This window comes from Gymnodraco acuticeps, unplaced genomic scaffold (genome assembly GCF_902827175.1).
Source record: "Gymnodraco acuticeps unplaced genomic scaffold, fGymAcu1.1, whole genome shotgun sequence".
NCBI classification, from domain to species: domain Eukaryota; kingdom Metazoa; phylum Chordata; class Actinopteri; order Perciformes; family Bathydraconidae; genus Gymnodraco; species Gymnodraco acuticeps.
Window position 1 is genome coordinate 656964 of NW_022990558.1, and position 15469 is coordinate 672432.

At 43.3% G+C, this 15469-nt stretch overlaps 1 protein-coding gene across 1 annotated transcript; it reads right to left on the reverse strand.

Moving 5' to 3' along the window:
• Window positions 1–8228: 8228 nt before the first annotated feature.
• plaub (plasminogen activator, urokinase b) lies at window positions 8229–14990 on the reverse strand. The gene is given in 11 exon segments (XM_034227461.1): window positions 8229–9417; window positions 9503–9645; window positions 10566–10706; window positions 10787–10938; window positions 12460–12566; window positions 12568–12695; window positions 12923–13020; window positions 14122–14275; window positions 14355–14459; window positions 14751–14820; window positions 14905–14990. Coding segments are annotated over 11 exon segments (1362 nt in total). The 5' UTR covers window positions 14968–14990; the 3' UTR covers window positions 8229–9216.
• Window positions 14991–15469: the final 479 nt, after the last annotated feature.

The window sequence follows — 15469 nt, forward strand, 5'->3', positions numbered from 1 at the left end:
GAAGCAGCCCAGGTTATTCGCCTCCAAGAAAAAGCGCTCGCGCGGGACCGTAGCAGGATGTGACGCATATTTTAGTTGACCTAATTAAAACCGTTTTGTTTTTTATTTATGTGTCACAGTATCACCTCAAAATACAAGATACGAAACATTTTCAACCATGCAACAAAATATAAATAGTCCTACAAATACTTTTATTTGATTTCCTTCTTATTTTTGTCTAAGCTCAAGGGAGCCAGAGCAGAGGGCTTAAAGGGTCACATGCGGCAATAGACCGCAAGATGGTGCTGACATGGCTAAAAGGTATTGTCCACACAGTACATGTATGATATTAATGTGTGTCACTCATAGACTGTATATATAAATGTGTCACTACGTCACTACCATGGATGTATAATAACTGGATACCCGATCCGTCCCCCTGCCCGATCGGTACTGCGCATGTGTCCGCCATATTGGACAACTACATACGGCAACTCTAATAGGACCCTTGACACAGTGGCGTTTGGCAAAGCACAAAAAGAAAACTCGAGAGAGATGAGTTATTGTTATTACAACGTGACTTCACTATTATTTAACAACTCTTTTTATTGGGTTCTTTTATTTGGGGTTAAGTACATTGTCAGAATAAGTGAGAAATGGATTTAACTTCGGATTTAGACAGCTATATGTCATACATGATGTTTGCATACATTCACAGTAAATATTTATTCAGTATGATAGCTGTCTAACAGAAGTTCGATTAATTTCAATTAAAAAGAGTTGTTAAATAATAGTGAAGTCACGTTGACAATAACTCATCTCTCTCATTCAGATTAATATTGTCAGGTTTTTTGAGTGTTCTTTTTCTGGTTTGCCAAACGCCACTGTGTCAAGTGTCCTATTAGAGTTGCCGTATGTAGTTGTCAAATATTGGACCATCTCGCACATGCACACTGCAGATAGGGCAGGGCGGCAGATCGGGTAGTGAATGTGTACTTGTAAAGCGCCTTGATGACTTAGGTGTGAAGATGTGCGGTGTGGTGCAGTGGGCTGTGCATTGATCATTAGATCAAGGGGGCGAAACCCGCCACCGCTGCGTCTGAAAAGCCGTTGTGTCCTTGGGCAAGACACTTCACCTGAATTTGCTCCTGTGGTTATTGTCCACAGTACATGATCATTAAATGTATTTATGATATGCATGTGTAATGTGTATCTGTAAAGCGCTTTGAGTCATTGAAAAGCGCTATAATACATATAAGGAATTATTATTATTAACACCAGCAGGTGAATCTGCTGAGCATGAGCATCAATCAGGGAGCAGAGAGAATGAGGCACAGCAAACAGGGGGCTACATCCTCATTTGTGTTACTTTAACAGAATATTATCTTTATTTATATTACAGCAAGTGATTAACAGTTATTTACAATCTGGTGTAAAACAACACATAAAATACACAAGATATGAAACATTTATAAAAGTAGGCAACATAAAGAATACAATATATCAGTAGTTCCTAAAACGTATGAGCCGGTGGATATTCAAATAGCTTACAGAACAATCAGCATGAATTACAATTTGGTAGTATAATTAATACACAGTGTAACACTATTGTATAACCTTTTGGATGTTACGGTGAGTGAAGCAGGCAGGACCCAAATGCAGAAAAAACTGAAAATACCTTTATTTCAAGGATATGGCACACAGATAATCAGAACACAGACAAACCAACCCTGAACACAGGAAGAGACAAGACTAAATACAGGGAGGGGTAATCAACACAAGACGAGAAACAGCCGGGCAGGGGAGGAGAAACACAAGGGCCACAGGTGAACACAATCAGACAACTAGACACACCAGGGAAACTAACGACAGGAGGAAAAACACAGGGAAAAGGACCAGACAATATACCAGGAAAACATGACGGGGAGAACAGCAAAACACCCAAAACAAGACATGCAAAACGTGACATAACACAATAATCGTAACAGAACCCCCCCTCAAGGGACGGATTCCAGACGTCCCTAAAACACCAAAACAGTCCAATAAACGTCCAAAAAAAAAACAATGTCCAGCAGGGTGGGTGGAGGGGGTCAGGACGACGGGTTTGGGCTGACAACCCAGGAGCACCGCGGAGGACCCTCAAGGGATCTCGGGCGGACGGCCCGGGGGCAAGGCAGAAGCCGAGAAGGGGGACTCGGGCGGACGGCCCGGGGGCAAGACAGAGTCCAAGGTGGGGGTTATGGAGGGGCGAAGGCCACCGCGGGCGAACTCAGGGGGCCGAGCATGAGGGCGAGGACCGCGGCCGGAAAAGTCAGGGGGCCGAGCATGAGGGCGAGGGCCCCGGCCGGGAAAGTCAGGGGACCGGGCTCGAGAGCGAAGGCCGTGGCCCTCAGGGGGCCGGGCTCGAGGGCGAAGAATGCGGCTCACAGGGGGCCGGGCTCGAGGGCGAAGACCAGACAGCTCCAGAGGCCGAGCAGAGCCCGGTGTCGGCCGAACAGGAACCGGAGCCGGTGGGATAGGCCTCGGCAGGATCCCCCACGGAAGAGGACCAGGAATTGGCAGCACCCCCGGCGAGACAGAGGATGGCGGGGCCTCCAACGGAACAGGACAAGGGGTTGGCAGGACCCCCAGCGGAACCTCCAACGGGACAGGACACAGGGTTGGCAGGATCCCCGGCAGGAGAGTAGTCGGCACGGCCTCCAACGGCACAGGACATAGGATTGGCAGGACCTCCGGCAGGAGAGTAGACGGCGGGACCTCCAACGGGACAGGACAAAGGGTTGGCAGGACCCCCGGCAGGAGAGTAGACGGCGGGACCTCCAACGGGACAGGACAAGGAGCTGGCAGGACCCCCGGCAGGAGAGTAGACGGCGGGACCTCCAACGGGACAGGACATAGGGTTGGCAGGACCCCCGGCAGGAGAGTAGTCAAAGGGACCTCCAACGGGACAGGACATAGGGTTGGCAGGACCCCCGGCAGGAGAGTAGTCGGCGGGACCCCCAACGGGACCCCCAACGGGACAAGACATGGAGTTGGCAGGACCCCCAGCGGAACCTCCAACGGCACTTCAGTAGAGACTTGAGTTGGGACTGGAGAGGGAACTCGAGAGGGGACTCGAGAGGGGGCTTGAGAGAGAACTTGAGAGGGGATTTTAGAGGGAACTCGAGAGGTGACTTGAGAGGGAACTCGAGAGATGACTTGAGAGGAAACTGGAGAGGGGACTCGAGAAGAAACTGGAGAGGGAACTAGAGAAGGGACTAGGGAAGGGACTAGAGGAGGAACTAGAGAAGGGACTAGGGGAGGGACTAGAGGAGGGACTAGAGGTGAGACCTTAGAAGGGACTAGAGGAGGGACTAGAGGAGGGTCTCCAGAAGAGACTAGAGAGGGGACCAGAGAAGGGACTTGAGTTAGGACTCGAGAAAGGAATAGAGAAAGGAATAGAGTGGGGACTAGAGATGGGACTTGAGATGGGACTAGGGAAGGGACTAGAGAAGGAACTTGGGAAGGGACTAGAGGCAGGCCCGCCTTAACCTGCCATCAGGCCCTGGGGCTGATAGGTTTTGTAGGCCCCCTATTTAAACAACAAATCAAAGTCATTTATAGCCTCGGCAGGCTCTGTGATCGCACTTCTCCACTCTGCTCTACGCGCGCCTGGTCCTCTCCTCCAGATGAGTGACGTATCGGGCCTCCCTCGTATATTTGTCCGGTTGCCGTTGGCTCCCCTCCACGTAGCAAGTCCTCGTCGTCCTCTCCATCTCCTCCAACATCCCTCCTGTCTGTTTTTCCTCTCCCGCTACTACATCGCTATCAGAACCAGACGGCCTACTTGGCTCCGAGGCCCCACGGCCGGCACCGCTACTGCTCGGTACAGAACTCATCTGTCCTCCTTCCTCCTCATCCTGGCCTACAGGTTTAAAACAACCTGTAAGCTTCGGCATTTTTTGTAATAGCTGCTTGTCTCGAAACTCCTTTTCCCTCAACAATTTCCTTTCCTGAGTGCCACTCTCAAACTTTTTCTTCTCAAACTTTTTCTCCTAAACAACCTTCATCTGTCACTCAATCACTCACAATTTGAATAAGTCACATGTGAAACATATTCTCATTCGCTGTTAAGTGGTGCCCACTGACTGTTACGGAGTCATTATTTTTGAGAAAAATCTCTGGAATCCATCGATCTGATTGATTAGCGGAGCAAATGATCAAAATACTACGGAGGGAAGATATTTTCGTTTGGATTACTGGTCTGGGGGAAGCTCACGTGTGTGTGTGTGTGTGTGTGTGTGTGTGTGTGTGTGTGTGTGTGTGTGTGTGTGTGTGTATACGTGTGTGTTTGTGTATTTTTGCGTTTGTGTGTATTGTGTTTGTTTCCCGGGGAAAACACTCACGAGAAACACCGGCTGTTGTTATACTTCTGTGACGTCAAGTTACTCCGTTCTCCGCTTGTAATTATGCCGTCACAAGCTTCAACGTTGTATTTATCATCTGAATTTGCCTAAACAAGTTTAATATTCTGAAAGCCAAGACTTTGTTTATTTGAAACCAGATGAAAACAAACTGTAATGGACCCTGCCGTGTTATCTATGATTACTATACGCTTACATTCATAATTTCAGCCGGAGGGAGGGGGAGTGAGTGGCGAGTGAGAGCTGTCATCTTCCCTTTACAAGCTTCAAAAATGTATTTATCGTGTGATTTTGGAAATAAAAGTTTCATATTCTGAAAGCCAAGACTTTGTTTATTTAAATGTTTTTTTAAAAACATCCGAAATAAAAAAACTTTTTTTTTTTCAACTTTTTTTATTGGCTCATGATAGGCCCCTGATCTCCGTAGCCCCCTGGGCTTCAGCCCAGGTCAGCCCGTGCATTAAGGCGGCCCTGACTAGAGGGGGAACTCGAGAAGAGACTAGAGAGGGGACCAGAGAAGGGACTATGGCAGCTGGGGCCAGAGCTGGGTCTGGAACCATGGCCGCTGGAGCCGGAACATGGGCCTGGACCATGGCTGCGGGGGCCAGAACTAGGTCTGGAACCATGGCTACTGGGGCCGGCACCATGGTTGTATGGGCCGGTTCTGGAGCCGGAAACATGGCTGTAAGGTCCGGTTCTGGAGCCGGAAACATGGCTGTAAGGTCCGGTTCTGGAGCCGGAATCATGGCTGCTGGGGCCGGCACTGGAGCCGGAACCATGGCTGCTGGGGCACGGGCTGGAATCCTGGCCCTGCGTCTCCTACAGGACCCTTGGAGACACCGTGGACCTCTACCAGTACAGTAGTCGGATCCCAGGAAAGGGTTAGAGCAGAGGTGCCCAGCACGTCGACCGCGGTCGACCGGGGGGGCTATGCTGGTAGATCGTGAGTCATTCATTAAAAAAAAAATCCAGCTCCGTTAAAATAGACAAAACAGGTTTTGATCCCTCCTCCCTTGGCCTCCCTGCCACTTAATTCAGGAGTTTACTTGATTGACAGAAAAAGCGACCTATCGCTTTCCAATCTGTTAACCCAGAATGCAAAGCGATACAAAATCAGTCAAGTGCCGGGAAAACTCAAATTAGTTAAACAGACAAACAAGAGACAAACAACAAAATGAGTGCGGGACCGAGCAAAAAGCTAAAGACAAACCACTTCCACCCAGAATGGGAGGAAGAATATTTTTTTGTGATGTCACATTCAAAGGTTATTTGCCTTATGTGTAAAGCAAGCGTCGCTCTGCCAAAGAAAGGTAACGTGGAGAGGCATTATCGGAGTGTTCACAAGGCATATGACAGCGACTTCCCTCCGAGTAGCGAGTTGAGAAAGGTCATGTATTATTGCTACACAAATATTATCTCGCAGTCTTAGTGTCGCCAACTCGTTTCTAACATGCAAAAAGACAAACAAATGCGTCTATGGTCGGTGTATTTTCGACCTTTCCAATCCAGACGAGATCTCTCTCCCGTCTGTGCGCGAGGGGGCGGGGCAGTTTACACACACGCAGCTGCTCCATGCAGCAACACACGGCGGAGATGGCGGAGAGAAGCGCTCCAATGTGTGGTTAAATGTTACCCGTCTTGAGGTGGACAATGCTCCTTGCCAAGAGTGTTTAGCATGTAAGGGCGGTAACACGAGCAATTTGTCTAAACATTTAGCAAAAGTGCACCACATTCAGACGGAGGAATGCACCGGGTTGGACTGTGTTTCTAGCAGCTCTGTAGCCCCCCCATCCACGAGTAACGTTTCCACGTCAGGTGTTATGTATGCTAGCAGCAACACACGGAGTTAACTCAAGTATACAAACATGGGTTAATGATTATTTAGAGGTAACAGAGTTACTCTTTATTTTGTTAAAAGTTTCAGCTATTCTGTTTACAGTTCTGTCATCAGATTATTTAATACGATTTGTTAAAACATTGTTGTTTCTTTTGATGTGAAATATTATTTATTTAATTTAAATAAAAAGCAATGTTAGTTTTGTAAACAATTTGTTAAGTTAATTTAATAATATATGTATTTTTGAATCAAGTATTCATCTTTATTGTCTTCATTGTTAGTTTCCACATGCCTAAAACAACCTCAAGCTAAATCTAAAAGTTGATGGCTAAATAAGAGCGTTTGAGAAATTGTGCAAGGCATACAGTAATAGTCCGAATAGTCGATTAATCGTTTCATTAATCGATAGATTAATCGATTATCAAATGAGTCGTTTGTTGCAGCCCTATTATCCCATGTATAAATAAAACGTGTTATTCAGCAACCCTTGCCATTTGGGATTTTATTTTTGGTTGGTAGACCTCGGTGAGCTGGTCATTTCAAAAGTAGCTCACCGGCCAAAAAAGTGTGGGCACCCCTGGGTTAGAGGCTTGAGAAAAGTTTCCAGGACTACTGGTAAAAAGTTGTAGCCACTCAGGCAACAAACTCCTGAGCCAGGGCTTGCGAGCAACCTCCTGGCGTGCCTCCTTCAAATCAGCCACTCTACCCCGTATAGATGAGGCGTCATCCCACGTATAAAAAATGTACTCCAGAGAGCACCCAAGACGGTCCGCCTGTAGCATCAAAAAAGCTGAATCCGTTGGGTCCATCCTGGTTGGTTGGTTCTGTATACGGTGAGTGAAGCATGCAGGACCCAAATGCAGAAAAAACTGAAAATACCTTTATTTCAAGGATATGTTATACGGATAATCAGAACACAGACAAACCAACCCTGAACACAGGAAGAGACAAGACTAAATACAGGGAGGGGTAATCACAAGACGAGAAACAGCCGGGCAGGGGAGGAGAAACACAAGGGCCACAGGTGAACACAATCAGACAACTAGACACACCAGGGAAACTAACGACAGGAGGAAAAACACAGGGAAAAGGACCAGACATTATACCAAGAGGAAAACATGACAGGGAGAACAGCAAAACACCCAAAACAAGACATACAAAACGTGACATAACACAATAATCGTAACATTGGAAGTGCAATATGATGGGCTACGCTTAAAAAAATCCCTTAAAATGTAAAAACTGAAAAAATATGAACAAGAAACAATATATTTAAACAAAGTCAATGGTATTTCTGTATGAGCATATTATTACTCTATAAAATATACAAATAAGTAGCTGGCCATTAAATGCAGTAAGTACCAAATCACTTTGATATAAGCATGAAACGTCCTGCCATTAAAGAACAAGCTGCATTGCATTTACAGTATTTAAATTACAGTTCAGTATAAAAAATAAAGCTTAAAAATAATGTTAAATGAACAAAACATCTTGTTGTCTTTTATAAAACGTTGTAGCTCTTAACTACACATTATGTGCATTTTACATTATGGCTGTTGACTTACTTTTCTAAAGTAAGTGCTTTGTGCTGGAAGTAAACAAGCTAATCAGATGACATTATGGATGATGACGTGTGCATGTACAGTGGCTCTAAGTGTTCAATCAACTCTTTGAAGGTGTTTGGTGGATGTGAAACATATTTTTTAACATTCGGATAACGTAGGGGTCGGTATGGTAACGCGATTGAGACAATTTTACTGTAGGTCATATATCATTTTGAACATGGAAAAATGTGGAAGTGTTTAGTGTTGTTGAACAACAATGGAGTGCTGCTATGATGACATATTTTTGCAGCCAACCCGGAGGTTACCATTGCAAGGTCTAAGGATAGAGGGTGTCGTTTTTCTCATACTGATTGTTACGTTCCCTTCTAAATCTAGTGGGGGTACAAAGGGAAGTAACCACACACAAGGATGACCAAGCACGACAAAAAAAGGAGAGAAAACCGATCTCTTAGTAACGCACCAGTCGTTTAATGACCAAAAAAGAAACACGGGCTCACCAGCCAATTTGCACAGAATTATACAGCATCGATTATAGCACGGAGCTCCCCTCCTATCAAATGGCAACACACAGGTCTGCACACATGCAGCCAGAGGAGGAAAAACGGAGAGCCCACTGCAGTCTTCCTCCGGGCCTATATGGAGGCCCTGATTAGGAATTCGGAGCACCTGGGGAGAGGCTGCACCTGGGGACAATCAGGCTGCACCTGGGGAATCAGAGGGAGAGAGAGAGAAACACACATACACGACCACACAAACACTACGGCACGTAACACTGATATTCTGAACAATCTGTGCTGTTGTATTTGCTGTAAAGTGTCTCTACTGTAGGCTATTTTTATTTTATGTACAACACTTTGGCTCGACCAAAAATCGTTTATAAATGTGCTATATAAATAAAACTTGATTTGATTTGATTCCTTGATTAAAAATCCAATGGGATTTCCAACTCTACACAACTTTAGGCTAATGTAATGCTATAAATGAACTACACCTGAGTTGCATGGCTGCTTGTCCCCCACCGCTAAGCTAAAGATGGCTACTGTTCCACATAATGACGTTTAGTAGTATAAATTAGTCACTTGAAGTTGTTAGCAACCACCGTTTTCATGTCACATATAAGCTTCGGATATTCCCAAGTGGGGTATTTACTGACATATTAGATTTGGTACATCAAGATGTTAACCACAGACCTTATTTCAAGCTTCTAGCCACAGCTTCCCAAAAAAAGGATTTCCCAGGATTTATGACTCATTACTAAACCACTCTATTGCGCAGAGGAATACGAAAATTAAGGCTTTAGTTCAACCATAGTAGCTATAGTCAAATGAATGAATTGTTGGTTTGGTTCATGGGAAACATATACTGCAAGAATCCTTAAAGACCACCAAGAAAATTAGAAAACAGCAGCAGTAATAGCAGTTAATAATAGTCCCTATGTTAATTTCTGAGGAAACATGGAGCCAGCAGTGATGGAGGTCAGCCCCGTCTTCTCTTCTATCCATTGGTTGTAGTTGGTCACTGTGGTGTAAACGCCGGGTCGATTCTCCTGTGCGCAGCCGTCGCCCCAGCTGATGACTCCAAACAGGAAGAGCGTGCTGCCAACCTCGCACACCAGAGGCCCCCCCGAGTCTCCCTGTGGGCGAGAGAGCAGCAGCATTAGAGGAAATCAACACATGGTTCTGTGGAAGCCTGATCGAGTTAGGACTTGTGGTAAATACCTCGCAGGCATCCTGGCTCCAGTCGGGACGTCCCGCACAAAACATGTTATCACTGAGCATGTTCCCATAATAGTTGCGACACACATCGTCGGCGATGAGCTTCACCTGAGCCTCTATGAGAAACTGAGACTTATACCACAAGCCTGAAGAAATAAACAAACTGTTAAACCCTGAACAAGTTAATGCTTGTATAATACATATAATTAGCTATAGAATAACTCATTACATTCACTTCAGTGCTGCTTCTTTAACGCCACTACATTTATCTAATTACTGTAATTACAATAAAGCTCCAGATTTTATCATGATATGATGATTTGTGTACACTATAAGTACTGTGCTTAAGAAAGAATGTTAGGTACTTTGAGTGTTGCCATTTCCTAGTACTTAATACTTTTACTCCTCTACCTCTCAGAGGCTAATGTTGTACTTTTGACTGCACTACAATTATTCGATAACTTACGTTACTTTGAAGATTCAGATTCATAATCAAAAATGTAGTCATCAAATTATGTATAATGTACAATGTTATGATCTTTCTTCAGTGAATGGAACTGAAGAAGAACTGAAAGCTAGAAGCTCAGGAGGGCTAGTTACTGGATTTTTTATGCTACTGTATGTTTTTTTTCTCACACAAGAAATACATTGAGTATAATATGGCTGTTTTTACTAATTGTACATTTAAGTTGACATGCTTACATGCTGTTTTTGTGATAATTTTATACTTCTTTATCTTTTTCAATTAGAACTACAGGACCTATTTTATATGGGTTGAAGTATGTTCCCATACTTTTGGCCATATTCTTATAGACTTGCAATAGTTAAGTTGAGTTAAGTTCATTTGAGTTACGTTTATTTGAGTTGGGTTAAGTTCAGTTAATTTGAGTTAAGTTAAGTAGAATTCATTTGAGTTGAGTTTAGTTCATTTGAGTTGAGTTATTTTAGCGTATAGTTTGCTGATAATATTATGTCAACAATTTGAGCAAGACCCTTTGGTTTTTGAAAACTAACACAGTGTATATTCACTTTAGACACAATAACAGTATTCAGAAGACTTTCTCACCAAATTTCTCTTTCCCATATCCAGCGATCTCACAGGAGACTCCAGGCTGGAGGTTCTGCTGAGGCGGCGGCAGACACACGCTCTTCACTGAGCTGCTCTCCTCTGCACACTGCCCACTCCTGGCCCTCAGCTTCAGCAGAGCTGCAGGACATTCATCAAAGAGTCACTGCCTGTTTAACATTACAGAATCAACAGGGAAGCCTCTATAGACAAGCTCATACCGATGTCGTTGTTAAAACTCTCTCCATTTTGGACAAACCCGTCATGGAGGATGATTTCCTCCACCCTGAATGTTTGCTCCACTGTCGGGTCGCTCTCATTCATCATATTTTTCCCCAGGATGACAGAGAAGCGCCTCGCTTTGGTTAGGGAGCTGAAAAGTCACAGGAAAGTCAAGTCAACCTGCTGTCAGAAGTTCCCACAGCCGTCTAACAATCTGAAGGTTGCGGATTCGATCCCGGCCCATGCAGTCCAGATTATCCTGTATATCTTAACCCTTAATGGCTCCTGATGGTGTGGAGTGTGTGCAAATGTCGTTAAGTGGGTGGCACCTCATATATTAATGTGTGTGAACGGGCAAATGAGGAGTTGTAAAGACCAGAAAAACACTATATAAATGCAGTCCATTTACCACTTTAAAAGTACTAGCACCACTCTGTGAAAATACTCCAATAAAAGTAAACACATTCAAAACCATGCTAACTAGAAGTAAAAGTAAGTTATATCCGTATAATTAGTCATTGTGCTGTAAAAGTTTCCTGTCAGAGTTTTGTGATTTTAAATAATGTTTTCGGATTAATATTACTGCTGCATTAATTATAATTTATTTCATTTTAAAATGTTGTGCAAAATGCCTTGTTAACATGCTGCTGTGATGAAGACATTTCCCAAATTTGGATCAATAAAGTACATTCAAATCTAAATCCAAATTGAGTTTTTCTAGAATAAGAAGTACAAATATTTTCTTAACACTTAAACGAACACAATTAAATATACCGAGATACATGGCTTGACTGGAAAGGAAGGCAATGTAGAAGTACCTTAAGTTGTCAGACAAATATCAGGACTAAAAAGTACAACATTGCTCTCAAATGTAGAAAATGTAGTGAAATATAATGTAGAATAACATGGAATAAAGAACAAGTACCTTGGAATTGTTCTTACATTGAAAAAACTGAAACAATAACTGTATTAGGTTAGTTGAAAGCAATAATATTAAGTTTAAATAAGAAATATAAGGTTCAACTTAAAGGGGACCTATCATGCAAAATGCACTTTTGTACGTCTTTTATACATGAATATGTGTCCCCGTTGTTCCAGGGAACTCACCAAGTGTCAGAAAACACAACCCTCTCTCTTTTCCTCCTTAGCCAAATCTCTAAAAACAGGGCTGCAACGGAGCTGATTATTATTTGAATTTTTCTGACGTCAGAAAAGGGCTGCTCCGCCTATATGGGCAACTCTCCACCTATCAGGGGAATGAGAGACCGCTGGAAAGCGCTGGAGACGCTGTAGTACATATGCCAGGCCTGTAAGTGGCGCTGTAGTCTGCCACAAACGCAGAATCAGCCCTTGCAACAACAGCGCTGGAAAAGAGCAAATAGAGCGAAATGAGGCATGGATAAAATGCATGATCTGTTTGGTGTTTTGAAAAAAAAACTTCATAGACATGTTTTATATAGGTATGGCCCTATAATATATGTTTCAAATATAGCATGATAGGTCCACTTTAACATTATTGCTTTAAACTAAACTAATACAGTTATGTGAAATCTGTTGACATAATACATTAAATTAAAGTCTGTATTTTCTCTGTAAGTAAAGTACTCGATTACATGTACTCAGTTACTCTCAGGCACCTGCTGTGGTTACAGTTAGTGATGTCACTTCCTACCCGTCGGGGAAGCAGTGAGCAGCTGTGAGCACCCAGCAGGCTGAGATCAGACTCCCCCCGCAGCGGAAAACCTTCTCCTTGGATTTGCTGCGCCAATATATGGCAGCATAACCACGGGTGGGATTCCACGGTGGCAAACTGTTCCTCCACGATCTTCGTCTGCTTTCTCCTGGAGCGCTGGCCACATGTGGACTCTGCAGCTTGGGGGGGGGGGGGGGGGGGGGGGGGGGGGGGGGGGGGGGGGGGGGTGGGGGGGTGACACAGAGGTGAAACAGTGGAAGAGTATACCATGGGGATGATTCAGCGAGTGCAGTAAAGGAGGGGGTTTCCTGGCTCAGGTTCCATTGGGTGCAGACGGGCGTGGCTTGGGACCTAGAAGATTAAAGGTGTTTAACACGAAGGAACATGGACAGTTGGTTTGGATTTTATTGGAGGACTAACGAGAGGGGGTGGACTCTACTTGAGTCAGAGCTAACAGCGGGGGGACAGGCACAGTACTCCCACACCAGCTGCAGGTTCTTCCACACAAAACACCACGGACGCCGCTTGTAGTGCAGATTCCTGGAAAACAACAACATATATTTACATGGATATTTCAGTTACTAAATGCATCCCTACTGTCAACCTAATTGTTGGAATTACTGAAGGGATTTCTTTAATCGCTTCCTATTATCTTTTTAACCCTGGCCCCTGACCAGCAGCCATATAGCTTTCTTTGTGTTTCGGTCGGTCTACTCATGCTCCCCCACCTTTTTGAAGTTCGAGCACTTCAACTTAAATATTACAGAGAGATAGTAAGGATATCAAACCACATTCTCAGGCAGGATTTTGTGATATAGTAGATTTGACCTCCTAGTATCTATATGCTCGTTTGCTGTTGATATAATTGTAGGTGTTTAGCAAACATGTTGTTGGCTAATATCTGTTTAATATTCTTTAGTTGATGTATTTTTGTTACAGTGATTTTCATTTTCTGTTCATTTCAAAATGTAAAGTTCAGTTCTCTAACATCATGTGTTTGCAGTCAACAACCTTTGTCTTTCTTCCTCCTCTCAGTAACAACTCTTTTTTAATAAACACATCTTAAAATACTTTGATGTTACACAAACATATTTTCTGAGTTAGTGGAAACAATATCTTAGAAAACTGTAATTTATAATCAAATATTTTTTGTTGTATACATTCTTTTTGTGTTCAGTTGAATTTTTCACTTTTTCTGTATTTTACTTTTACTTGTCATGTTCATTTCTTTGACACACCTTATCTGGTTTTACTAGAACTAATAATGACAAAAAGTCCCAAAACTGGTGGCCAACCCACTATAGTACCCATAAGACTATTAAACACCTGCACTTTTGAAAGAACATCCATAAACATTCATCTGTTTGCATCTTGCTAATTGTTTATGTACTTGTATATAGACTCTTCTTGTACTATTTCTATTTTTATTTGTATTAACTTGCACTATTTGATCTGTTTATTTGTTCTATGTCCTATATGTTGCACTGTTGGAGGAGCCTGTGAACTAAGTTTTTCCTTGACATATCTACACTGTAGCTAATGTACAATGACAATAAAGCTTTGAATCTTGAATCGTATGTCCCACCAAAACGATCTTATTGTTCAGGCTGTATATATAGCTTCAGAGTGGTGTCACCCTACCTGCAGTAGTTGTGCCTCCCTGACTTGAGATCTATTGACAGGTAGAGCTCCCTGGTGTCTGAATCCCACTCCTCACATGTGCGTCCTCTCTTTGATTTGGCCATGGTTCCTCTGTAGTACAGACCCACCCCCTCGAAGCACTGACCGGCTTTCACTACAGAAACAGCAGGGGGTTTGATTTAATAAATGATATCAAAAGTGAATGCAATTTGGTTTGTTACTTTAGATCTGACCTTTTTCACAGTGTCTCCCCTCAAAACCTTCGGCACACGAACAGAACATGTGTTCACCAGAAGTCAGGGATGGGACAGAGCTGCCTCCATTAAGACAGATCCTACCTGTAAGACAAATCACATTTAGAACTTATTAGGTTTCACGCTTCAGTGTATTGTTGCACACCATAAACTAAGAAAAACTAAATGTAATTTCTTTTAAATAGTGGAAAAAAGAGAAAAGGCTAAATAGAAGAAAATTATATATTAAAAACACATAAAATCGTTTTTAGAAAGACCTACTCAAATATTTACAAATTATTTGAATTAAACTGAAATAGCTGTGCAGTTTGAATAATACACTTCAATACAGCCTGGTTTTAATGTACTGTACATAACCAGAGTGTGAATTCTCACCTGCACTTTCAAAGGAGGAGGAAGACGAAGACGAAGAGGACGATGTTGAGTGGGAGGAAGAAAAGAATCCCTAAACAGTACCAACATTTGATTAATTATTATAAATATAATTACAATACAATTTTCAAAAGAATCACAGTAGAAATGTCCTTACTGCCTCAGCTGCTGACAGGGCTGCCAGGGTGCAAATTAAAACAAAGTTTCTCATCGTTGCCATGTTTGGAATCCCAGCAGCATGAGCGTGCCTGCAGAAAGTGTGTGCACCTCCTCGGGGGTAACGTGTTTTGTCTACTGTGTGCAGGGAGGAGGGGAGGCTCCTGATTGGCTGAGGAACTTTCCCACAGACTGGCACACTTGATATGATGTGAAGTAATATCTGTTTGTAGGGTGAGTGGGTGAGTTAAGGCTGTTTAGCTACATGAGTATTTCCCAGGAAGCATATCAATAACTTTGGTATGCTGGGACGTCATTTCGGACATGCAGCTGTTTGAGTGGAGAATTTGACAAATTCTGGATGCATATGAGTCATAAAATAATACTGTGAAACATGTTGTGAGGTTCTGGACATCATAAACCTGCAGGATGTTGGTGCCCACGCCCTGTTAGACCTCACCAGTGACACCACAACCGCACCAGTTGGGAAACTGATACTGATATTAAGTAATAAGACCACAGGAAGGAGGAATGGTTTCTGTTCTGAAAGGGTGTGTATTCATAAG